General features: G+C 45.6%; 1 protein-coding gene across 6 annotated transcripts; it reads right to left on the reverse strand.

Moving 5' to 3' along the window:
- Window positions 1–125: 125 nt before the first annotated feature.
- Window positions 126–21,528, reverse strand: CA5A (carbonic anhydrase 5A). 6 transcript variants are annotated; one of them, XR_001990629.3, is made up of 8 exons: window positions 16,483–16,626; window positions 15,259–15,456; window positions 11,405–11,523; window positions 10,341–10,436; window positions 9,829–9,891; window positions 8,438–8,593; window positions 1,011–1,182; window positions 126–211 (listed from the first exon to the last, which is right to left on the reverse strand). XR_001990629.3 is itself a non-coding variant. In XM_018914702.3 (7 exons), exons 1-7 carry the CDS (start codon window positions 21,383–21,385, stop codon window positions 7,281–7,283), a joined length of 1,053 nt encoding a protein of 350 aa, XP_018770247.1. In that variant the 5' UTR covers window positions 21,386–21,528; the 3' UTR covers window positions 3,596–7,280. The 6 variants fall into 6 exon arrangements, 5 of the variants coding, with proteins under 5 accessions (XP_018770247.1, XP_018770246.1, XP_009089152.1 ...); XM_018914702.3 differs by lacking the exons at window positions 126–211; window positions 1,011–1,182; window positions 16,483–16,626 and adding exons at window positions 3,596–7,577; window positions 21,262–21,528; XM_018914701.3 differs by lacking the exons at window positions 126–211; window positions 1,011–1,182 and adding an exon at window positions 3,596–7,577.
- Window positions 21,529–25,031: the final 3,503 nt, after the last annotated feature.

Below are 25,031 nucleotides of genomic sequence, written 5' to 3' on the forward strand. Positions count from 1 at the left end.
GATGCTGCAGCGCCCCCGGGGTGCCCGCTCGGGCCCGCGTCGCTCTCAGCCTGGGCCCTTCCGACCGTCCCCAGAAGGGGACAGAAGGAGGCAAGGGCCAGCCCGCAGCTCGGCCCCGGGTGGCACTCGGTGTCCGCAGGGGAGGGGTGTGAGCGGCGCTTCTCCGCCCGGCATGGGCGCTGTGCGTTCGGTGCGCTCTGTAAAGGAGTTCCTGTAAAGCAGAGCGGGTCCCTGTGAATGTATGCATGTATACAGACATGTATGTATGATATACAGGATATATAGACGTATATGTATGATATACAGGAGATACACATATATATGTATGATATACAGACGTGTATGTATGATATACATACATGTATGTATGACATAGAGGATATACAGATATGTGTGATATACCCACATGTATGTATGATATACAGTAAATACAGACATGTATGTATGCTATACAGGATATGCAGACATGTATGATAGACCTACATATATGTATGATGTACAGGATATCCAGATGAGTAGGTATGATATATAGACATGTATGTATGTATATCCTGCCTCTCCCAGCTCCCCCAGCCCCATCCTGCCCTCTTTTCCATCCCGGTTCACAAGCACAGGGCAAGGCCCCGGTGCTGCATCACCTGCACCTCTGCAGAGGCGCTGCGGGAATCAGCCCCTCCTGGCAGACACCAAAATCACCAAAAAGGCTTCTCTGAAACATTAATGAGTCACCAATCTCAAATTTGACAGATGGCAAAGTCACCAAAATGCTTGTTTGCAAAACGAAAATACAAAATAATTCACCCATCTGGCAGTCGTGCAGAAAAGGCAATGTGTGCCTCACTGAAGGCAGAGGCTCTGCATCCAAGGGGAATCACTTGGATACTACAGTAACGCCCAAGGAGCCAATCCCTGAGCAAATTCAGATTCCCTCTTGCCCTGCTGAGAGAAGAGAAGCTCAGAGGCTCCAGCCTGGAAGCTCTGATTGCAAACATTCCCTCTGAGGGTGGTACCTGTGAGGAGCTGCTTCCCAGGCAGGGCTGTCACACGAGGAGCGGTGCCTGAGCTCCAAACCCAAGGATGGTTCATCCTCCTGGAGCCCCCTCTGTGCATGGATCAGACAGGCAGGAGGTGGGCTGGAAGGTTTTTTCCAAGAGAACTCCAGGGAAACGTGAGATGGACATTCTGGGGGGAAAGGACACATTTCAGTTACATTTCATTTCCATCACGACCACTTCCAGCCATTCCAGAACCCCAACCAGCCCAATCCTCGGAGCACTAATCCAAACCTGACATCTAGTGGCTGCTCAGGGGCTCAAAAATCTGCTGCTGACTTAAGGTAAACATCCAAATTCTGGAAAAGAGCAAAACCAGAAATTACCTTGGCACTAAGCACGTTCCTCCAGTTTTCAAGGAGAAATGGGATCCTGAGGAGACTGAAAGACTCTGACAATTAATTAAAAATAAACAACAAAATATTCATCACAGGTTTTCTGTAACCTCAAAACCTTTTTTTTACTTTACTAGTTTACCATTTCAGGTCATTTTTTGTTACTGCATTTCATGATTTATCCCAGGACCATGAAATCAGGAAAAGAACCAGTATTGTTTGTACTTACAACAAATGGGATTATCCCTGTGTCAGCCTTGTTACATCAGGATGCAGCAGACAGGACAGGGATTGAAATTAAGTATTTGCTTCAGGTGTTTGCAGATGAATACTCAAACTCAGTTCTGTATTTAGGGGAATAAAATAATTTATCGAGGCATTTACTTCTCCAGTGCTCCAGGCCAAGCTCCTCAAGGCCAATAATGACCTAGAACCAGGATCTCCTGAGCTGGAAGGGACCCGCAGGGATCAAGGCCAATTGCTGGCCCCAATAATCCCACCATGGGCATTTTACACCTGACATGAACCCACACAGACATCTCCATGAACTCCCACAAGAACGGGACAGAGTTATCCTGCTCTAATTCTTCCAAAGGGGAATTTGTTCCTGCACTCCCAGCTGAGGACTGCAATGCCAGGCTCCAGAGGCCATGGGACAGCAGCCACTGAACTGCCCTGTTCCAAGCACACCTTGTGCTTGACTCTCTTACAAATTATTGAATGGGAGTTCATTCTGCAACTGTTTTTCCATTTGTATTCCTGAGAAAACACCAGCCTGGCATTGGGGCGTGTTCCCAGAGCCGGTATCTTCAAAGCACCTGCCAGTGGCGGTGTTGTTATCAGCCGGCCCTGAGCATTACCTGTGCTCAGGGCCCCGAGTTCTTCCGCAGGATCTTTGAAGACTATTTGATTATCCAATCAGCTCTCCATGTGCTAACACTCAGAGCTTGGCACATCAAAAAGGAGGAGGGAAGGAATGATTTGTCAGTTTTGTCAGAAGCACAAACAATGAGCAGGACAGGAGCAAATGGGCCATTTGTGAGGAGGGATGGGGATGTTTTGAAGCAGTTATTTGGAAAAGCTGCCTTGATCCTGCTGGCATCAATCCCCCATTTCTTCAGCAAACACCTCAGCTGTGCTGATAAAGAGCTCAGAGCTGCTTTTCCTGGGTAAATGGAAGGGGTGGCAGCTTCTAGAACCATTAAATGGTCACAAGAGCCGAGCTGGCCTCACTCCTAACCCAGGCCACTCTTTCTCCAGAAGAAAATGGGCTGCCCACCCACCAGCACACTTGGGGAACCTTCCAGAAACGTTACCTACAATTATTTTAGGGGGATTCCTTAACCAGGAATGGAATCTCCTGTTTTTCCTATCAAAAGAAGCTTCTTTGGATTAACCCAGCTAAACAAAACCTGTCTGGTGAGAGCTGGACTCCAGGTGTGGCTCAGCTGTGAGACAGAAATTAACACTTATTTCACCCAAAGTTCATGGAATCATGGGATGGTTTGGGATGAAGGGACTTTAAAGATCATCCAGTTCCAGCCCTGACACCTTTCACTGTCCCAGGGTGCTCCAAGCCCTGCCCAGCCTGGCCTTGGACATCTCCAGGCATCCAGGAGCAGCCCCAGCTGCTCTGGGCATACTGAGTGAGGGCCTCCCACCCTCACAGGAATGATTCCTTCCCAATATCCCATTTTAACCCACTCTCTTAGGATCACCTTCTAATTGGCATCAGTAATTGAACTGTCATAAAAGGCTTTTTAGGGTTATTTGACAGCATTTCTGTAGCCACAAGCACCAGCTGAGTCACACCACCCAGCTCAAGGCTCGGTTTTATGACAGGACAGAGGAGGGAGCTCAGCTGACAGGTCCAGCTGAACGGGCAGTGTCCAGTGAAGGAGCTCAGGAAAGGTCCTGGAGGGCTGGGATGCTGCTGGAGATGGCCTGTGGCATCTGGCTGGGTGTGATCAATCATGGGACACCCTTCAGCAGCACAGAGAGCTCTTTGTGCTTTCATTCTAACACAGCTCAGCAGAGCCTTTCAGAGCTTGGAAGTATCACAGAACATCTGACAGCTGATCAGACTCTGCTCCTAATGAACTGGGCCATTCCCAAAGAGGAATTCTAATCTTTTTTTTTTTTTTTTTTTTGACAGGAAATCTGATTTTTTTTACTTTAAAAGCTTAATTACACAACAAGATACAGGCATGGGTTTCTCTGTTCCTTTATTGTAGTTGCACACTAATGTAACAGTGTAAAATGCAGCAGCTGAAGGGTTCTATACATCAGAGAAAAACTTTAGGGAAGGGCCTGTATCCCAGGAAAACAAAGCATTCCCTGTTCCAGGTGTTGTCTGCAGACAGTGATTTCAGTCATGTTCAGGCAGGTAACACACATCAAATACACAATGTCATAAAGGCCACAAAAACGAGATGCACAAAACAAAAAATAGCCAAGATGTGCCAGGAAATACAAGTGAAAACACCCCAAATGAAGGCATGAGGGGACCTTTCATCCAAAGCAGAATTCCAGTCCTCTAAAACCCTGTGCAGATCAAAGCAAACTCCAGTTCTGGAGCTTCCAAAGCCAGGGGAGACCCTCCTGTCATCCCTGACAGAAAAGGCAGCACAAAAGTGGGCAGGAACACCTGAAGAGTGAAAGTTCTGGAATGCAGGAACACGGATCAATCATTCCAGCACCAGAGGAAGTTGTGCCCACTGTGAAGTCACCCAGGACAAGGTGAGAGCAGCAGCTCAGAGGAATCCTGAAAGGCAGCTGGAGTCAGACCAGCACAGACCTCCAAATCTCCTCCTCCCTTTGCAGGGAGTTGTCCCAGAATCATTCCTGTGACACTCTTTAATTCCTGGGACTTGCTGCCCCAGGAATGCCTCCAGGACAGTATTTACTAATAAAGTGACTCTTAGGCAAGGGAAATACAAATATGTGCTTTGACCCTTTTGTATTGTGCCGCCCAAAAGAGCCCAAAATTCCTTTTTAACTTAATTGTGCAAAATCAGCTCTAACCCAACAATCAAATCATTTTTCCACAGAGGACTGAGAGAATAAGGCACAGGAATTCTATCCCATCTCTTGATTCAAACACAATTATTTTCCTAAAGTTTACATTCACAAAGTCCATCAAGTCATTGTAACAGGAAAGTTCAAACTGAAAAAACCCCCAACAAATAAACCTCAGTGCATTCATTTCTAGATTAATTCCAGCAACCTGCCCTGCAGCTGAGCTCCTGCCTGCCTTCAGGAGATGCTCAAACACTACACATAAATGCAGGACTCAAGAAACAGCAAAATAAATGTAAAACCCTGTAAAACTTCTTTTTGTAGCACAGTAGAGTTAATTTTTAATCTACATTAACCCTGTTTTCAGATATTTAAAGTGATCAGTGCTATAACTGGAATCTCTTTATTTTATGTCAGTAAAAAAAGGTGCGATTTGATGGAGATATGGACACAGCTTAACTGCATCACTGGGCAATTCACTGTTCTCTAACAAAGCTTCCATGACAATACTTGAACAAAGTAAACCTCTGGGAGAACTTTAAATAAATCTCTCTGAGAACTTGAACTGGATCATGGGAAGGGAATATCCCACATTCCCTCTGATGGATGTAGGGTGGTTCAAAAGGGATTTACACATCCAGGAGGAAAATCTGATTGAGTGGAGCAAAGCATGGAGAACTCAGTGGCTGTGAGGCTGCTGCAGAGCTCCAGAGCAGGTGGGTTCCCTAAAATAATCTGGTTTTTGGGTTTTTTGGGAAAGCTGGATCAACTGGTGATTCTTCTCAGTGGGTCAGAGAAATCCAAAAACTCAGTGGCAGCTCTGGTTTTAAATAAAAGGCAACATTAAGATGTCTTTGTATTACAATTTTTTCTATTAATGAGTAGAAAATATCTGAGCTGCTGCCATCTTTCTCCAGGGTCCTTGTCAGAAAGTGTCTGCAAGAACAGCACTGAATAAATATCTCAGACTTTATGACTGGATCAGAATTATTATCTATTCAGGCAAAAAGTAAAATAATTCTTTTCCTGTTCCCTGGACTGCAGATATTCCTTCCAGCTTTGTTTTGGAATGTATCATTCTCCAGCAAAATCATCACTGATGTGGCTTTGTAGCTAAAAATCTGAGTGATGATGGCAAAACCTGCAGAGCTCAACTGAGATCATGGAATCAGAAAATCATGGAATGGTTTGGGTGGGAAAGGACCTGAAAGCTCATCCAGTGCCAGCCCTGCCATGGCAGGGACACCTTCCCCTGTCCCAGGATAATCCCAGCCCCATCCAAAGGGAGGTGGCACAGCCAAGATGGAAATGTTCCCCCAGGCAGGGAGGGCTTGGGCAAAGTGGTGAAACCAAAGAGCTCCACTGGATTCCTGACAGGAAAAATACCCTGCACTGGGATAGAGGGAGATTTCCTTCCTTTCAGCACCCAGAGTCACTCAACTGAAGTGGCCACAATGCAGGGGACAAAGGCACAACTGTGGCACCAGAACATCAGCCTGAGGTAGAGCTATTGAGGAAGGAAAGGCAGGATCTGGGCACTCAACTGCTTCAACATTATCTCAAACCCTTAAAATCATCAGGGTCACACTGAAAAGTGTTAAGGTGCTTTGAAACTGAATACTTGGACTTGAAAAAACCAAAGTACCAACTGGAAAACTGGATTTAGCATTGCCAAGCCAGGTTGTGGCTTCACTGAATCTCACCAGGAATCAAACAGAGGGAGGAAAGATTCCTGAAAAGATTCCTCAAACACAACCCATGGAGATGGCACAGGGAGTTCACAGACAGAGCTGGCTCCTCATCAGAAATCTGGTGCAGGAATTTAATCTGCTAAATACAGCAGAGCATGAAGGCCAGAGATAAAGGTGTCTGAGAGAGAATTAGGTTTAGTAGGATGTGAGAGGTCAGTGATCCCTGGGGCTGCTGGATCACAGCTCCTGGGAAGGGCTCGGAGCTGGCAGCTCACACAGCAGCCCTGCTTGGTCCACAAATCAGTTCCAACCCCCACTGGACCTTGTTACCATAAGGTGCAATAAAAACAAACTGGTCCCCACTGGTCCTGAAGCTGGGGAAGTGTTTTTAGAGGAAAATACATCTCAAGGCAAAACTGAAGAGAGCACTGGTGCTCTCTGAGTTACTGAAATAAAAGCCCTTTCCCAGTGCTGTGTTTTGTCCACACTCTCCTAGCACTGGTTTGAGGAATGGTTTGGGTTTTTGCCCTCCTAATCCCACTGGGAGGGTCAGCTGGGCCTTATCTAATCTTGCCTTCTGTTGATGTGATCAGTTTCCTGGAATCAATTGGACATTTTCACCTAATTTGCTGCCCTTACCAGTCTTGAGACACTGGTGAATTCTCTTCTCCTCCCTTCTCCTGATAGATTATTAACATGGGAAAACAAAAGCTGCCAAAACTTCTACAGTTGTTAAAAGGTTTTAGAAAAAGTCTTCTGGCTCCTGGTGTCCTTACAGTGGGCATTCTGTGGCACCCACATCAAACATGGAATGTGCAGCCAACAGAATGAAAAGAGATCCTGGAAGTCATTTTTGTCCTTCTGTCATCCAAGGAAAAAAGAAGGTAAAATGTCTCTGAGACAAACCAGTTCCCTTCCAGCTCTCTTCACAGACATCAAACAATTCCCTAAAAGGACCTGATCAGTCCTGTACTGATATCAAAGTACTGATATTTTCCTTTTCTTCCCACTTCCTCCTTCTTAACCATTTTTGCCCAGGATTATTAATTCATGCAAGGCACTGAAAGAGCATTTCAGAGACGGAACAGGGGAGGAGCTCTCCTGTCCTTATCTTTAACTGTCTTAATAATTCCTTCTTCACCCCCACCTCAAGAACAAGTCAATCTGTTAAGAGTTAATATCACTCACTTCTTAAAAAAAAGCCAAACTAAAAAAGCCCACAGCTGGCCTGGGGACAGCCCAGGAGCAGTGGCAGTGGAAGGGCAGGGACAGAAGGGCAGTGCTGGGGGTGCTGGGGCAGCTAGGGGCTGAGCTGGGGGCGGAAGGACGAGCGCACGGTGCGGTCCATCAGCGGCTGCAGCGGGCGGAAGTTGTCCACCATCCTCCTCTCCTCCTCCCCGTGCGACGAGAACAGCAGCGTCCGAAAGGCCTCCAGCTGGGAACCACAAAGGGCCGCTCCTGTCACTTCCCAGGAATCCCCACTCAGGGAATTCGTGGCAAAGGACAAGAGTTTATTCTCAGAGAGGGGAGTAGAATCAAAGGTAGCGCTAGGTTTGTGTTCTGAGGGGTTCTAGCAGCCACATCTGCTGGTGAAGATTGTCCCGTTATCCACAGCGGCATGGAAGGGTTATCAGTCCTCTGCTATCCTTAGGGAAATCAAATCCCAAATGGGGCACACCTGAGAGAGCTACTGACACTCAAATACTTCATCCAGCCTCCATTTACAGCCTCCCTGGCACCCACAACAGAGGGAACCTCAGCAATCCCCAAGTTGCTGTCTCACTGGTTTATAGCTGGGGTTAAAATAAAGCAGCAGCAGATCAGCTTTTAATGCTCTTGGTAACTCACCGCTATCTATGAGAGTAAGGAGGCAAGAACTTAACAAAAAATGAGAAAAATTTCAGTTCAAAGAAATGCTACACTCTGCCTGCAGTTCTCTGTTGACAATTTCCATCTCACAAAACCTTCCCTTTTTCCCTTCCCTCCACAAAAAAGGCTGCATCACGCTAAGGAGAGCAAAGGTATGAGAATTCCAATAAGTTCCCAAAACTCCCCCAAGTTTTCAAGGGGCAGCTTCCAGAATTGTATCACAGATCAAGATAAAACTCTTGAGAATAGATGGAAAAGTTGAATAGAGCTGGAAAAACATCTTGGAGAGGTCTTTGAGTGTTAGTGGCTGTTAATGCCAGGATTCCTCCCCAAATCCTGGGTTGAAACAGTCACAGATCTCTGAAAACACAGAGAATTTTTGAGTTTTCACAGAGAATTGCTGGCAGACAACTGGTTCTGAGCATCTCTGTGGCAGCAAGAGGTGTGATCTGAACGGAAAATTGAGATTTACCTGATCCTCATCCACCTCGATTGGCTTCTTCTTAATGATCCACGTGACTGACTCAGTGAGGGGGGGAGTGGTCAAGGAGCCAGCGTAGGTCCAGTAATCAGGGCAGGAAGGGAGCAGGCACGAGGGATCAAAGACATCAAACTCGATCACAGTGTCCTAAGTAGCACAAAAAAAAACATTTTTAAGGATGTTTTTAAGGTGTTTTGAGAAAAATTGGACAGAAATCTTGACAGTGTGGTTAAAAACTGTGTTGTGTGTGCATGGGAAATGGGCATTGGGAATATCAATAATGTTATTATTTTAAATCCCTCATATTTGTGTAAAATTGGATTTGAGGTGTAAGGGCAGCTGCTGAGCAGACAGAAGTTCAATATTTCTGCTGTCTCCACAAGCCACTAGGAATTCAGTGCAGGAGAATCAGGGAGTGAGAAGGATCAGTGGCCTAAGGCTTTGTGGAAGCTGGATGCAACCAGGAACAAATGGTGGAATAAGTTCAGGTAGCTGTGCCAGATCCTTAAAAGACTGCAAACAAAAAGTGTTTTACTTTTCACCATGTGATTTTAGGCAGCAGGAAAAGGACTGAAGTTTAATTTAAATCAAATATTCCCATTTGCAGAATGTTCATTGCCACACGTGGGATATCAGAATGTAGGAGCCTCAAACCCAGGATTTCCCAGCCAAACAGTGCTCCAGGGAGAGTGTCAGGATATACTGGGGGATCTTGCCTCAGTTTCTTATAAATTCACGTGCTGTAAATGATTATATTAGCACAATAGATGTACATTCAGATTTAGGGAGGTCTTCTGGCCTGAACTGACATGTTTGGTGTTTATCTGGCAGAGCTGTCACTGCTCTGATACAAAAACTTGTTTTATTTGGATTTTAAAAACTCCTTCCTGTGAGAAGCAGTGGCACAGCGACTTCAGCTGGATGAGATTAGAAGCTGAAGAGGTAGATGTGGTTTTTTGAATGTACTTTCAGAAGGGAAGGAGGAGACGCTTCTGTCAGAGACTCAGCGCTCCCTCTCCTGGCAGGAGCCTGCCAGGAACGATCCCATTCCCCCAGCAGAAAATGCACTGTTTATAAAAAAGCAAATAACCTCCTCAAAGATCAGACAAAAATTAAGAAGCCTTAATCCTACAGTAAATAAACTCCCACTTCAAGCATGGCCTTGTAAGGAGAAACACTCTCAAGAGCAGCATTTCTTCAAGAGGTTTGGAAAGCTTCAAGTATCCAATTCCTCCTGAAAAATCAGCTTCCCTTCCCACTTCCAAGGTGTCAATCAGCCCCTCCGGGAAAATTTAAGGAAGAAAGCTTTTCTGGGTGTCTTGTGGTTGTCCAAGTGTTCTTTCTGCTGGGTGACAATGGGTGGGACACCTCAGAGCACTGACCTTGTGTCTGACTGCTGGCAGGGCATCCACCAGGGTCTGCAGCCCCTCGTGCCGTGCTCCCAGCTGCAGGGACAGGGAGGGGTTGGAGAATCAATAAACTGATCAATAATCAATCAGTTCTACCTATCAGCCTTGGTATTTTTTCATAACAATCACAGGATATTTAGGGTTGGAAGGGAGCTCTGGAGATCATCCAGCCCAAGGCTGGAGGAACACATCCACGTGGGTTTGGAATGTCTCCAGACAGGGAGATTCCATATCCTCCCAGGGCAGCTGTTCCACCCTCAACAGAAAGTTCTTGGGGTGAAACTTTTTTTAGCTTCTGGCCACTGTTCCTCATCCTGTCACTGGCACCATTGAACAGAGCCTGGCACCAGCCTCTGACACCCCCTGGGAACATGGATGGGATTGATGGGCTCCCCTCTCAGCCCTCCCTTAGTTGCCCTAAATTGACTTTAACAGAATGCAAACAGAAAGGCCCAATCACAGCTGATCCCACAGAACAAAATTACCTTTAAGAACACTCCAATAACAGCCAGGCCATTCCCTTCCATCACAGCTTCCTCAAAACTCGGGTACTCCACAGCATTCCAGTGCACCAAATGCAGCTGAAAGAGGAGAGAGGGAGAAATCAGCCCCTGCACAGAGCACAGACACCACACCTGACTGCTGATCCTGGCTGCATTTGCTCCTTGGCAGGGTGAGGCACTGCAGGGAGCTCCTCAGAAACCACAGAAATGAGGAACAAAGTGCTCTTGGTAAATAATGGTCCTTCCCTTCCTTTTCTCTCTTTTGCTTTAAACAATAGTTAAGACCCACTGCATTTAAAAGAGATTTAGTCTGTGGCGGTCTGCCTCCAGGAATGCTGTTCAAAGGCACAGACCAAGCTCAGTCTTCCATCTCTTTCCTCTTTTCTCAGGAGGAGCAGAGCACCCCATCCTCCTGAGGAACATCCTCCTGCACACAACAATCTTCCACTGCACTGCTGACAGCCAATACACTGAGGGGTTTTGTGTGATAAATAAATACCCCAGCCCAAAAACTTAGTCACACTCTCCCTGTTCATGAGGATCCTGCCGAGCTGGCAGCACCACCATGAACAGAACAACAGGAGAGAAACTCTCCTTAAAAATAACCCATCATCACTTGACAAATTCTTCTCCTTTGCGAAGAACTGTGGTCAAAGCTGTCACAGTTTCACATTTTCACTGACTTCATCCTTTTTATCGATGTTTTCTTCCTTAGCAGTTACTTAAGCATCAAAGTCTTGCTATTTTAGTAACTTTTCATCAGTTGCAAACAGAAAATAAAGTGATGGTTTTTAACAGTATATGTTTGTTTCTCTGAAAGATTTAGTAACAATAAACAAAGTGTTTTTTCACTTGCAGCAATGGGGCCAATGTCCAGTTTTCAGGCTGTTCTTCTCCAGAAAACACAGTGGAGATGAATTTTTATAGATGAATAAAACAGCAGATGAACTGTAGCACTTCAAAATAAACTGCAATTCCCGAATTTGGGAGTTTTCACAGACACACCTGAGCTAAGTATTTGCATTGTTGAGGACTTCATCTCATACCTCTGCTGGGTAAAATTTACAGTCAACTGTGTGCTCTGAGCCCCAGTCATTGACAGCTCCCCAGTGGAAGTGGAACTGCTTTAGCCTGTACTGGTTTTCCAAGGGGCCTCCAACGATGACTAGAAAAAAAACCAAGACACACATGTTAATAAATATGATTTAGAATTGGCCAGACAAGTAAATCCTTGGGAAAAAAAATCACCCAGGAAAAAGTACAAGGTGGAGCAACTCAACCAGTGCCTATCTGCACTTTGCCATGACCAAGTTACTCAAGCAAACACATTCTGGTTTTCTCTGCATCAAGCTGGAGATGAGTGAAGTCTCCTCACCCATCTCCCCTCGAGGGAATGTTTTCCCAGTTCACACCAAGTTTGGCACAGTCACAGTGGTGAGTGTCACATTCTCGTCCCTCTGTCAGAGCAGGAGTGTCAGGACTGCCTGACCAGGTGACACAGCAGTGCCACATCTATTAAATGCATTCAATGACATCCCTACAAGGATCTGTGAAAAATGCTGACATTTCTCATAACAAGACTTCAAAAAGCAAATAATGCCAGACAAATCAGTATATTGAGTCAAATGTTCAAGCCTCCTGCAAGCTACAAAAATCCAAACATCTTATTCTGCTTCAACACAGCTTCCGGACTGCACAAGCAAAGGTCAGCCAGAAATGTGTTTTGGTGGGCCTACAAGAGTTCAGGAAGGATTTAAACATTCAGTCTGCCACTGGGCAAGCTCCTGAAAGATTGAATGCCCTTTTCATCAAAGAGTAAAGTCTGCTCTCCTGATTTCAGAAGGCCTCCCATCCTTCTGCACATGAATGAAGTGCATGCCCAGCTTTCTGCTTCCACTCATTCCCTCCTACCTGGACCAAAACCATCCTGCAAAGTCATCTTGCTAATTATGAAATGAGAACATCTGGTAAATGAGAAACCCTAATTGCTTCCAAAGGGCTAATAACACTTATGGAAGCAGGGAACCTTTTAGGTTGGAAAGGAGCTTTTCCAAGGGTTCAGCCAGCACTAAACCATCAGCAGCTTCTGATTTTTACTGAACTGTAGGACGTGGGGAAGTTTTACAGCAAACCTTGGTATAAAGCACCTAATCCCAACACTGCTTTTGGAAGTAAGTTAATCACTTCCATGCTAAGGAGAAAACAATGAGAGGCATTAAAAGATTTTCTTGTATTAATTTTTTTTCCTGAAAACCAGCCAGCAGGTTTGAAATCTGAACCAGACATGCCTGTCTGTGAAAAAGGAATAAATTGAAATGAGCTGTGCAAAGTGACATTGAATTAATTCCATCCCCTGCTGCTGAGCTCTGGGCATGAATGCAATGCTGACCATCACTGGGAAATCACAATGCCCATCCCTGAAGGGTCCAAGGCCAGGCTGGACAGGGTTTGGAGCAGCCTGGGGTAGTGGAGGATGTCCCTGCCCAAGGCAGGGGGTGGAACGGGATCAGCTTCAAGGTCTTTCCCACCCAAACCACGCTGGGACTCTGTGCTGGAAAAGGGGTGGGATAAACACGTGGGTCACACAGCCAAGCCTCTCAGAAGTGAAGTTTCTGTGCTCTAACACAATCCACTCCTGTCTATGTGATGATGCAAACCCAAGAGTGACTACAAACTTGTGTTATTAACCACATCCACTTGTATATTTGTCTCACAAATAACTTTAGGCACAGACACATGTAAGGAGAGACTCAGGTTCCTGTAGTGGCCACCGGAAAGTGACAGGAAACAAACAGGAACTTCAGTCCCTTCAAAAGCATTTCTCCTCAAATTACAACCTTGACAATTTCAAAACAAAACTGAAGTTTAAGGGGCTGGAACAACGAGAAATCTTCAGGCATTTCTTGCAGCCCTGGCTCTGTTCCAGTGGCACCACACACAGACAGACCACATGCTGTACATACCTTCCCCTCACCCTCTTCTTCCTCCTGCTCTACCTTCAGCTTTAGCCCAAGTCTTGCAAACCCCATCTCAGGATTCAGGCATTTTTGTCTATCCTGGGTGTCTTTCTCATCTTCTGTGGTGCTTTTGTTTGTTTCCAAGCTTTCTCCTCTGGATTTCTATGATTGTTAGAAGCTGGCAGTGAGAAAAACCAGAAACAGCAAGAGTGAAGAGAGAAAGGTGGAGGAGAGAGGCAGGCACCTGAAAACTGGGGCTTATACAGCAACACCTCACTGTCTGTTGCTTCTCTGTCCTTTTGGAGCCCTGTCACTGATTGTTTGATGCCATCCTACCCCTTTGTGGACTTTAATTCATTTAAGGAAGATGAGGATGATGAAAAGGCAGCAAATGCTCACAGGGAAAGAGTTCCCTCAAGGAAAGTCTCACCGACAAAGCAGGTAAGATCTTTCAGAGGTGAGCACCAGCCTCAAAGGCCTGATGATTCCAGCCTTGCCTTTATGCCACAAAAACTGCTCCTGTGCAATTAAATATTGCGTATTTCTGAACCCCCTACAGGCAATTCCCCCTCCCACTAAACACTTTTCAGGATCTTATCCTCAAGAGATGGTGGGGTGTGGCTTATAAAGCAAGAGGCTGTTTGATGAGAAGCAAAGCCAATGTAAAGTTAGTAAATTAAAATCACTGATGAGGTAACAGGTGATGTCTGTTCTCTAACCCAACCTCACTGAAAAAAACCAACACTTCTTCATGATATCAGTGCTTAAATGAGCAAGGACAAGGATATTCCCTCTTGGAAATGGAGTACTCCCTCTTGGAAATGGATATTCCAAGAGAACAGCTAGAAACAAGAAAAACAAAACAAGCCCCAAACATCCCATAAGCTCCCTGCATTCCACCACCACCACCATTTTTTGCTGCACTGTTTTATCAGCCTCTTTCCAAACATCAACCACAAATGTTGGTGTTGTGAAGACAAAGTGTTTGTTTCTGTGCTGGAGGCTCCCTCCCCAAGGGCATTGCTAAATCCCTCAGGAAGCTGCAGGAGCTCTCATGGGGAGCAGTCATTTAAAACATAAACTACTCCAATCCAACAGGTTCAAACTTGCTCAGGGTCCTTCAATTTTTCCCTGCAGGACAAGCTGAGCAATCATGTGCTTCACAACAGCCCTGACCAATTGCTACCGCTCACCCACCCTTATGAAATACCTTTATATTCTGCAATATCCTCCTTTGGTAAAGGCAGCTTTTAGAAAGAACAGTGGACAGAAAATCTAGGATTTGGGAGCAATATATTGATTTTAAGTCAATTTTTTTACTGTGTCGAGCCTTTAAAAAGGTTGAGCCACTCAGATCAGAGCTTTATTCACATGAAATTGCTGGAATGCACGGTTGGATTTTCCATGCAGTCCTGCTTCCCCTAAAACAGGGACACACACACACACCTGCTCCCGAGGGCAGAGCTCAGTGTTATTTCATTCCCTAAAAGCCCACAGAGATAAGCCTGTGTGCTTTCCAACTGCAACTCATTTGGCTGCTGATTATTTCAAGTGCAGTAAATATCTTTATTAGCACCATAAAAGATAAGTGGCAGATTACTTCAGTAAAAAGCAGTGAGGGAATCAGGTTTCAAATTGAGTAAGTACACATAGAAATGACTGAAGATTGACTCGTGTGGGTGAAGTTTATTACAAAACCTACAAGACAGGGCACTGAGGCTTGTGAAAGGAGTTTCAACAGCAGGGGATTTGTGCATGGTAATAAAAACACTATAAATGTGAAGTCTGTATGGAGTTTCTTCATCATGATTCCCACCACTTTAAACCCAGCATTTTTTTACTGTACTTTCATTTTCAACATCAGGTCTTACATCACACAGGTATTTCTCCTCTCTTAGTATTAACGAGACATTAGAATTCTTTTCCCCTGAATTTTTACTTACTTGATCTATCAGCAGAATCATCAAACTCCACCAGGAAGGAGTAGCCATTGTTCCAGATGTGAAGACAGGTGGTGGGGTCGTAGCTGATTTTCAGAGGCTTCAGGAAGGGATCATAAACACTGTCCCTCCACTGGATGTTGATGGGAGACTGGCGGGTGCCTCCGGGAATTGTCAGCGGACTCTGCCAAAGCGGATGCACTGCAAGATGAGGGGCAGAGTCAGGCTGATGCAGGATACAGAACTTTCTGGCAAGGGAAGGTGCTGTGTCACCAAAGGCTAATTCGAGTCAGCTGGTGCCCAGGAAAGCAAAAGAAAAATAAAACATTCCAGCTGCATGACTCAAAGCCAAACAGGGAAGCGCAGTAATTTGACTTAGAACCATGTCAATACCTTTCTGACTTTGCAGAATGCTCTGTAAAGAAACTGTCCCCTTACTTCCCAGAAAGAGAGAATGTTTCCCTATTATTGCCAGATTTTAAGGCAGCTTTGTTTTACAACTTTCTTTACACACCAGCACCATCAGCTGAGCTGGGAGCGCTCCAGACATGGGATGATTTCCACTGGGAAGCAAAACATTCTCTAGAGGAAAACACAAGCCCAGGGGTTACTGCACAAAGGGGGGTTCAGAGCTCCTGCAGCAGAAGCTAACCTTAACCAAACTACTTAATGCAGACAGCTCCTGCTGATCCCATACCTGTCAAACCCAATCCCAGCAATTTTGGGTGCATCTTGGGTCTGGCACAAGCAGGACAGGTACATGAATGGTTTCCACAGGACTTTATTCTGCTTAAAACCAGAACTGCCACCTGTGCGGAGCTGTTCACCCGGTGACCCACACACAGTGCCTCTGCCGAGCCCCCAATCGCGATGCTTCGAGCATCACTTTACAGGCTACTTCACTAGATACCACTGCTCAGGGTCTTTTAAACGAGCAATTGAAAATAAATTAAACCTTCAAACCACTCACATGAGGGGTGACGGAAAAACTTCCCTCCCGCCCCAGTTTCCCTCAGCGAGGTGCAAACCGCGGAGCTCCGTAAGGTCAACTCAGGCAAAGGCTACGCAAAACACTCCCTGTATTTATTTAAAACTCCGCCACTTCCTGATGCTTCAGCCGAGGACAAAGCCCGGCAGAGCTCGGTGTCCCTTTCCTACACAAAGCTGGGCAGCGATGGCGGGACAGCGGCAGGGCGGGCAGGGGGGCTGAGCGAGAGCGGCACTCACGGGCGTCTCGCAGGCGGTAGGAGCAGCAGGCGCCCAGGCTGCAGCGGCGGCTGCCCGGCCGTGAGGAGCAGGACGAGGAGGAGGAGGAGGAGGTGACGGCGGCCACCCAAGCGCGGCGGAGCAGCGGCAGCATCGCGGCGGAGATCGCGGAGCCACCGCCCAGCCCGGCCCGGCCCTTTCCGGCACGGCCTCCCCGCCATGGCCCGGGGGCGGGCTCGAGAGTGTGTGAGAGAGTGCCGCTCTCCCTGGGCAGCTCCTCATGCTGGGACAGCCCCGGAGCGGCGGGAGCAGCTCCGTGCAGGGTGAGGATGGGCATTGCCCGTGCCCAGGGTGAGGATGGGCATTGCCCGTGCCCAGGGTGGGCCCCGCGCCCCTGCCACAAGCGCGTCCCCTCACGGCCAGCGGGGCCCCTCACATCCTAAGGGATTCCTTCGCACCCAGAACATCCCCTCAAAAGAGCATGCCTCACCCAAAAAAGCGTGCCCTACCATCAAAATAGTATTTACTCCCTCACACCGAAGCCTTTCTCCCTTATCAAGTGTTTCCCTCGCACAGAATCACTTTTGATGTGAGGGAATAAATAGTCTCTCATCAAGTACATCCCCTCACACCAAAAGAGCATCGCCTCACATCAAAAGCACATCCCCTCACACCAAAATAATATTTACTCCCTAATATCGAAGCATTTCTCCTTTATCAAATGTTTTCCCCCTCACATAGAGTATTTATTCCGTCACATCAAAAGTGATTCTTTTGCATTGAGTACATCCCCTCTCACAAAGGAGCACCACCTCACCCCAAAAAGCATCCCCTCATATCAAAAGCTCATCCCCCTCACATCAAATTAGTATTTATTCCCTCATATCAAATTAGTATTTATTCCCTCACACCAAGTGCATCCTCTAATGCCAAAAAAGTGTTTATTTCCTCACACCAAAAAAATGCACAGAGGTGAGTGGCCCTGGCACAGCAGGGTCCCCTCTCCAAGCCACACTTTAAAAAGTTATGAAAAGTTAATATTTACATTTACTTTTTTTGGCTGTCAGAAAGGCAAGAGGCCAAAATAGTCCCCTCTTGGATGGTGAAAGGGTCAACTCAACTGAACTGAACTCAGTATTCACCCGACACTGCCTGAGACAGAGAAATCTCAATGAAACTGATTAAAACCTTCATCACTCCTTCTGTTCCAGCTACCAGTAAGGAACACACAGCAAAATATAAAGAAAAAAGGGAAAGCCTATAGAAAGCTGAAAGCACAGAGATAAAGCAAGAGTTCTAATTTTGCCAGCTCTCCTTGGGCAGCCAGGAGCAGAACACCACCCTTCATCTTGCTGTACAATCATATTTCTTAATTACTCACAAAATAATTTTGAAAATCTGCATTTCTTTGGGGGATTTTTTTATCTTGCACTTTTGAGTTTTCACAAGGAACCTGATGTAACATTGAGAATGTTTTACTGAAATGAAGACAGGACCAGATACTCAAGCAGAGTCAACCAAGAAGTGTTTGCCCTGTTTTACCAACATTGCATAAGAAGTTTCCATTGCATTCACAATATAACATGTTTAAAGTACTGAGTTGAGTAAGAGCAGGTTGAAATCTGACCAACGACTTGCTTTGAGTGGCTGCATGATCACAAACAGATCATCAGGAGATGTACAAACAGCTTGTGATGTCAGGATGTTAAACTGGGTTTAAATTTCATTTTACTTCCTCCCTGCCGTCTTTTTTGTGTAGCAATACTGCAAGCAAATGAATTTTTTGTTTGACTGCATGTGTTTTTTAGGATGGCTAATTTACCATTCTCAACAGAATGCTTCCTTTAGCTTAAAAAGATGGAGACTCAATGAGATTGAAAAGACCTGCTGCCATAGACATCATGATTCAGTCAGGCTTATTCACACTTTAACAGCCTATTGATCATGGTTAGGCAACTCTTTAGGCAGCTCCTGGTCATCAGGACAGACCAGATGGGCTTCAGGGGTTTTATAGTCAGCATAAACAAGAGATACTGGGGCTTATTCTCATCTACCAACAAACTACTGTCATCCCTCCCTCTGCCCATTCTTCCAGGATGTATCCTCTAAATACAACCAATAACCTTGGGCAGCTTAGAAATTCCATCTACACCTGGTTTAGATGTGTAACTATAGAAAATCACAGATACTTACAACCATCCCTTTTCTGTTAAAGCTGATGAAATAAAAAGGCTCAAACTCCACTGCCTTACATTCTGCCATTAAGACAACCCAACTTCATTAAGCATTTTGGTGGTTTGATCCTGCAAGGTTTTGAAAAATGCAAAGGTTTTTACAGTTTTTCACTAAGCCGAACAGAGCAAGTCACTTCTCGTGGGCTGAACTGCACAACAAAAAGGAAGTTTATGACACACTCTCAGCAATGATGGGCTGGTGAGGTACAAAACTAGAGAGAAATAACTTAGACCTGCAACACTTTTATTTCCCTCCTGTATCACTCACAGAATCTCCATGCAGTTTTTTACATGCACATGCTACTTGTTCCTGAGCATGAAGGTCAGTAAAACTCAGCAAAACTTCAGGGTGGGGAACCAAGATCCAGATGAAAATAAAGGTTTTCATCTTTGAGAAGACAAATACCTCTTGAATCAAGTGCTTTGATTTCTTTACAAATGAGATAAACCAGGGCAAACAGCACAGTGGGAAGAGCTCAGAAAGCCCTCCCAGGGGAAGGAAATAAAGCCCTGTTTGCCATAGCAACACATTCTGAACAAGAAAATAAAATATACATGTTGCTGAAACTCAGTAAAGAACCATTTTCAACTTTAAAGGAGCACAGTTGTGCTTCAGCCACTGGGACCAAATATGGCAGAGGAAATCCAAGATAGGTTGATTTACTTGAAGCTTTTTTGGTCTGAATCAAGATTTTGGAGGATAACAGCGCTGCTTGGCTCAGGCCCTTCGTGACAAGGTGCTGAAAGTGCTGCTGAATTGATGTCAGATGGGGGCTGTGATTTGGGCCAGTTTATTGATAAACAGCCCAGAGGTTTTTATCAAACAGATGTAGCTGACAGGGTGCTCCCAGCTCGACAGGGGAGCACAGCAGACTGGGAAATGCTGAGTGTTCCTCTGCCTCCACAGTGTTTGGCTGAGATAGGAGCCTGGCTGAGGAGGCAGTGGCTGAGCCCAGATAAGGGGGAGGTAATTCCAGCTGGCAAGGTAAAGCAAACAGAGGCTTTATCTTCTGTATAAAAAACACTTGCTGAAATTATGCATGCAGGCTTAGGAACTCAGCGTGGAAAGGGCTTGGAAGAGAGCTCCTGGACAATTTGGGGAGGCACTGCAGTTGTATGTGCAGGCCTGGAGATGGCACACCTGGATTGTGTGGCTCTGCAGGACTTGTACAATTCTTTGGGAAAAAAAAACCCCAAAACTTGAAGGATTCTACTTTTCTTATAACTACTTCTAAAAGGGCAAGAAAGGAAAAATTCATTCCAGTCTGCTCTGCTAATAATTACTAAATTAGGCTTAAAAATCCCCATGGAGAGCATTTCCAGCAATTATTCTGAGAAATGAATGTCCGAATCCTCCACCTCCATGTGTCATTACAAGATACCTCAGAGCTTGGCACAGACACTCCCTGGTCCTCCACACCACTGGGAATTTTTACATCAGTGCCACAATTCTCCCCAGTGTTTCTAGAGTGAAATGCAGGAAAAGCCCTTTGTTCCTTGCAGGGTCACAAGGGGAATCCAAAAGCTGCAGAAACTGTCAGCCTCTGAGTTGTTTAAACCTGGTGTGAGTAACTGTGGAGTAACCCCCAGGCTGCCTCACTCAGAGCTTCTGTCCACTCCCTGCCTGCCAAAAACAGCCATTCCAAAGACAGGGATTTCCCAAATCAGTTTGTTTTGGCATTTTGCATGAATGGCACAGAGGAGAGAAAGGCTGAAGGAGTAAACAGTATCTGTCTCAAACTGAAAAGAGGAATGTGAGTAAAAATATCTACCAGTTGTGGCTCATTCAATCAGAAGTGGTGCTTGGATAGAGCAAACTGTCTGATCTCTCCTTGGATGGGATCCCCTCTTACCCTGGGTAACCATGAAATGCTCGAGGAGGAGCCCAGCTCTGTTCTTTGGCAGAAGTTATTACGATGAACAAATTTACAGAGGAAAGAAAAGAAGAAACAAAAGGTTTTTTTAGCTATAAGAAATTACTCTTTGCTATTCTCCAGCTGACATTATCTGCACAGCAGTGAGTAGACACAATCTCTGGCTGGCCCCACATTATCTGGAAGCAAGTTAATCAGTATTTTAAATAACTAAATCTTTAACATCCTCCAGGAGTATCTTGCACTTCAAAGTGATTTATTGGAGGTCTGTGCAGCACATTTGGAGGGGTTTGTGGCTTGTTCTAGGCCTCATTTTCCAAATCAAACATTGCAGTGGCTATGAAATTCCAAGTCAGAATCAATTTGTGCTAAATGTGTTTTGAATTATGCTCATGAACAGTTTTCATTGAAAGCAGCCAAGCCTCCCAAGTAATGATTGCTTTTTGCCACAGGCTGGAGTGACAGAAATCCCAGTGCCACTGACAGCAGAAATAAAGAACAAGGTAGAATCCTGAAATTCCACAAAATATTTTCACTTTTCATTCTATCTGCTCTTTTCCCTTCAATCTTTCAGCCACATTCCCAAATCCCCCTTTTTAATTCGCTAATAAGAACAACACTTAACCACAGCAGCTCTCTTCCCACCCCAGCCTCTCCTTTTCCACGGATCCCGAGGAGATGCAGTGACTTACAGGCAGCATTCCTGCTGGTTTGCCGGGAGCAGGCAGCCAGGCTGCAGGGCCGTGCTGGCACAGCCCGGAGGGTTTTCAGCAGCTTGGAGAGACGCCCCAGGGCTGTCACCTTCACCCCACTCATCGCTGCCAGGGCGCTCCAAACCTTCACTGCTCCCTCAGCAGAGTCTCTCACAGCCCATCAGCATCCCAGAGAATCAAACCCACATGGACACACAGCTCCGCTGAGGGGTGCCCAGGCTTCTCAATAAATAATTCGGAGAGCACCCTTTGCTGGTTAAGAGGTGGAGCCAACCAGGAGTTAATTTTCAACTTGTCCCTCTGCTGTCTTCTTCATTGGCTCTGCATTCTCTCCAGAGGCCGGCTAGTTGATGATTATTCCACATGTGCTTCCCAGAGGTGTCTTCTCCCCCTCATCTGGTTCCAAGAACACAGAAGGGTTGCAGAAAACTCCTTTTTGATATGCAAGGAGAAAGTTCTTATCACTCCTAGGTGCATACACGCTGTGAATTTGAATAGTTGTATATTTGAATACTGATAGCCAAGAGCTATCAGTATAGCTTTCAGGAAGGGCTGAAATGCCCCGAGCTGGGGCCCAAACTGAGGAATTCCCAAAATCCAGCAGCCATGCAAGGTGGGGCCCAGGAAAGCAACATTTTAGCTCTGAGCATTTGCTACAGCAGCACTGCAGCCTCCAGGCAAGGAGCTGCAGAAGAAGGGATGCCAACAACAAATTTTGTTACAAAAACATCCCCTGGTTTTGTATAGACTAAAAATAGTAACATAAGGACCCATAATTATTCCTCTGCTCACACTTGGACCCAGCTGAAATTTTTGTTTGGGAGAGGACAGAGGGAGATGGCTTCCTGACCCATATTTCTCAGAGATAAGAACAAGAATGTTACTGTCTTACTGTTTCCAGGGGCATTTCCAGCAACTTTGTTATCTTATGTGAAAATCCTCTCTGGAAATCCCACACTTTAATTTTCTTTAGGATGTTTGCTCTTCCTCTGACTGAAAAAAAATCCACATCAATAGCACAAACACACCCAAGTCAGAGGTACAGTTTTTCAGGCCAAGCACAGAAACAGAGGAAAGGAATTATTCCCAGAAAAGTTTCCCAATATTTCAGATTATTACCAGCCAAATAGGAATGAAGATCAGGAGCCATTGAAGATGGATTCCTGCCTTCCAAGGACAGGGAGGCAAGGATAACACAGCAAAGGGTCCCCAGGCACTGTGAGTGCCAAATCAAATCCAGGGTTCAACCCAGGAGCAGAGGAAGGAGCAAAAAAATAACAAAATCCCATTCCCTCCCAGAGACAGAAACAAAGACAAACCTGAAATCTAGAGCTCTAGCCCCAGAGCTGAGGCTTAAATGGGCTCCTGGCCCATTGTGGTGGGTGAACGCTGCAGGTGAGGATTATGGAGGTCATTAAAACTTAATTAAAAACTCCCTCAGATTCATGACAAAATGAAATTATTTACACAACCCATGTGATTCTTTTTCTCCATTAAATACACGAATGGGTATACTTCAAAAACTCCAGAGTCCATCAATGACAGAGCAAGAAGTGACAATGATAACAATATTAACAATCTACCATTAAACCCTACTCTTCTCTTAATTTATAAATTACCTTTGAAATCTTTTCAATGGTTTTGATTTGTGTTCTGTTGGGGTGTTTTATCTATTTTTAAAAAACTGGTGTTTTGAACTAGAAACTTTTTGGTGATATTTTCATAAACATCTGCCATCTCTTATCACAGGGTGCCAGGGCAGGGCTCAGGGAATCCTCTTTGGTAGCCTGAAGTGGCCAGCTGAGCTGTGCTATTTATTATTCCAACCCCTCTTGCTTAGCAGAGTCTTCCTTCCTTGTCATTTATTCCCTGAGCTGCTGGCACTGCCTCTATTGTCAGCTCAGAGTTCTGCCCAAAGAACTGAAACATCAACTGTTCTTCATCATTGGGTAATGTGGGTGAGGAGTGTGACTGCACACAATGAAAATGGCCATCCCTGGGGGCCTTTGCCTCTCATTTTCCTCAGGATTGGCTCACACTTCCCATGGCAGATTTTACTTGAGGGAAGCTTTTTTTTTGATGTCCACATTTTGCTGGGACACTTCATCCAGCTGAGCTCAGAGGCCTGGGAACCACCTCTGCTTTCCATTCTCTCTCTTGCACTGGAGTCCCCAGTCAGGACAGAACATTCCAGATTTGTCTCCGTGAGTGCTGAGCAGGGGGAATTCCTGAGAAGTGCTGGGAATTTCTGTCTGATACAGCTCATGGACCTTCATCCCTGCCAGGGAGCACTCCAGGATCTACTGGAGAACACCTGGAATGGGAGAAAAACTCTTTCTCCAGAGCTTTGCAGTGCCCAGGCTGTAGGGAAGTGCAGGATTTCACCACCCCAAGGGTTGGAATTTGCCTCTGGACGAGGTTCTGGCTGACCTGGGTTGCCCTGAAGAGCAGCCCTGCCCTCCTGCCTCTGCCACGTGGAGCTGTGTGGAAACGTGCTCAGGGACATTCTGCCACCCTGGCCACAGCTGGACATCTCCACTCAGTTTATTTCACCTCTCACACCTGAAATGTTGGAGTTACAAATAATTTTGGACATGTTGAAATGGATGCGTGTCCAGAACAAGGAGATGATAAAATTCTGCTTAGAATCATATAAGGATAAAATCCTCTACAATCTGTAGGTGGAATGAATCCTCCTCAGGCTTTGATAATTCCCCAAAAATACTCAGATGGTAATGGTACCTGACCAAATGAATGTGGTCTGGGGCAAACCTGAGCAGAGCTGGGCAAATCTCAGCTGTGTGGAGGAGGTAAAAGGGCAGAGGAGAAAAGAGATCTACTCCTGGATTCTTCTTCTTCTCTTCTCTCACAGGATCTGTGAGAGATCCTGGAAGATTCCAGCCAGGCAAAGTGTAAACACAGGGGTTGTGCCAGGGGCACATTTCTTGAAGGGAAGGAGCCTCTCATCATGTGGGTTTTTTTCCCAGGATGTGCCCAGGGAGGTGGAGGAGTCTGTAAATAAATAAGAACATGGAGATCATGCCTGACCCTTCTCACCTTGTTACTCAGACTGGCAGAAGTGACCCTACAGGACTATGGAGTTTGACCAGACAGGTGGCAAAATGTGTCTCAATGTTTCTCTCTCTGCTGAGGGGATTCAGGGCCTTTTCTTCCATCCCTGTTCATGAAAATCAGGAGTATTTTCATTGAATAAAAGGGAGTTTGCTCAGCAGAAACCAGAATGGGGTCAGAGTGTTGATACAGAGGTAGCTGAAGTAGGTCCAGGAGCAAAACCCACTTGATGCTGCCCTGTTTTCTGTTAGAAACCACAGAACAATTCTGAGGGGATTGAAAATGGATGTAGCAGCTGAAAATTAAATGATGAGTTCCTCCTCATATGCTGCTACAGCACATTTACAAACAGTATCAATATTCTCTTGGTTGAAGAGTATTTTATGTAACTTTTCCTTAAGCATCACTGTCACAATATAGGACATGCTGTGTTCATAAGACTGGGGTTTTTTCCCTTTCCAGTTACAAGAGATTTTACAGAGGAAATGAATAAACCCAAACAGAAAGAAATGAAGAAACAAAAGAGCTTCAAGTACTCTTTTTACTTGGATGTAATTGGGGATTTTATTCTTCCAGCAAATACTCTGGTCTGACTTCTGTGCCCTGCTCACATCTTCCCCATCCCTTTTTTCCATGTCCTCATGCTCAGCACTGAGGATAATTATGGATGTCTGTCA

Source organism: Serinus canaria, chromosome 11 (genome assembly GCF_022539315.1).
Source record: "Serinus canaria isolate serCan28SL12 chromosome 11, serCan2020, whole genome shotgun sequence".
Classification (NCBI taxonomy): Eukaryota; Metazoa; Chordata; class Aves; order Passeriformes; family Fringillidae; genus Serinus; species Serinus canaria.

What these genes read in the sequence shown, in the direction of transcription:
- CA5A (XM_018914701.3), bottom strand. Translation starts at nt 16,615, where the DNA reads ATGCTGCCGCTGCTCCGCCGCGCTTGGGTGGCCGCCGTCACCTCCTCC. An exon ending in TTATTGGAGTGTTCTTAAAG is followed by an intron (nt 9,892 to 10,340) that starts GTAATTTTGTTC and finishes CTGTCCCTGCAG; the next exon opens with CTGGGAGCACGGCACGAGGG. An exon ending in TCGAGGTGGATGAGGATCAG is followed by an intron (nt 7,578 to 8,437) that starts GTAAATCTCAAT and finishes GAATTCCCTGAG; the next exon opens with TGGGGATTCCTGGGAAGTGA.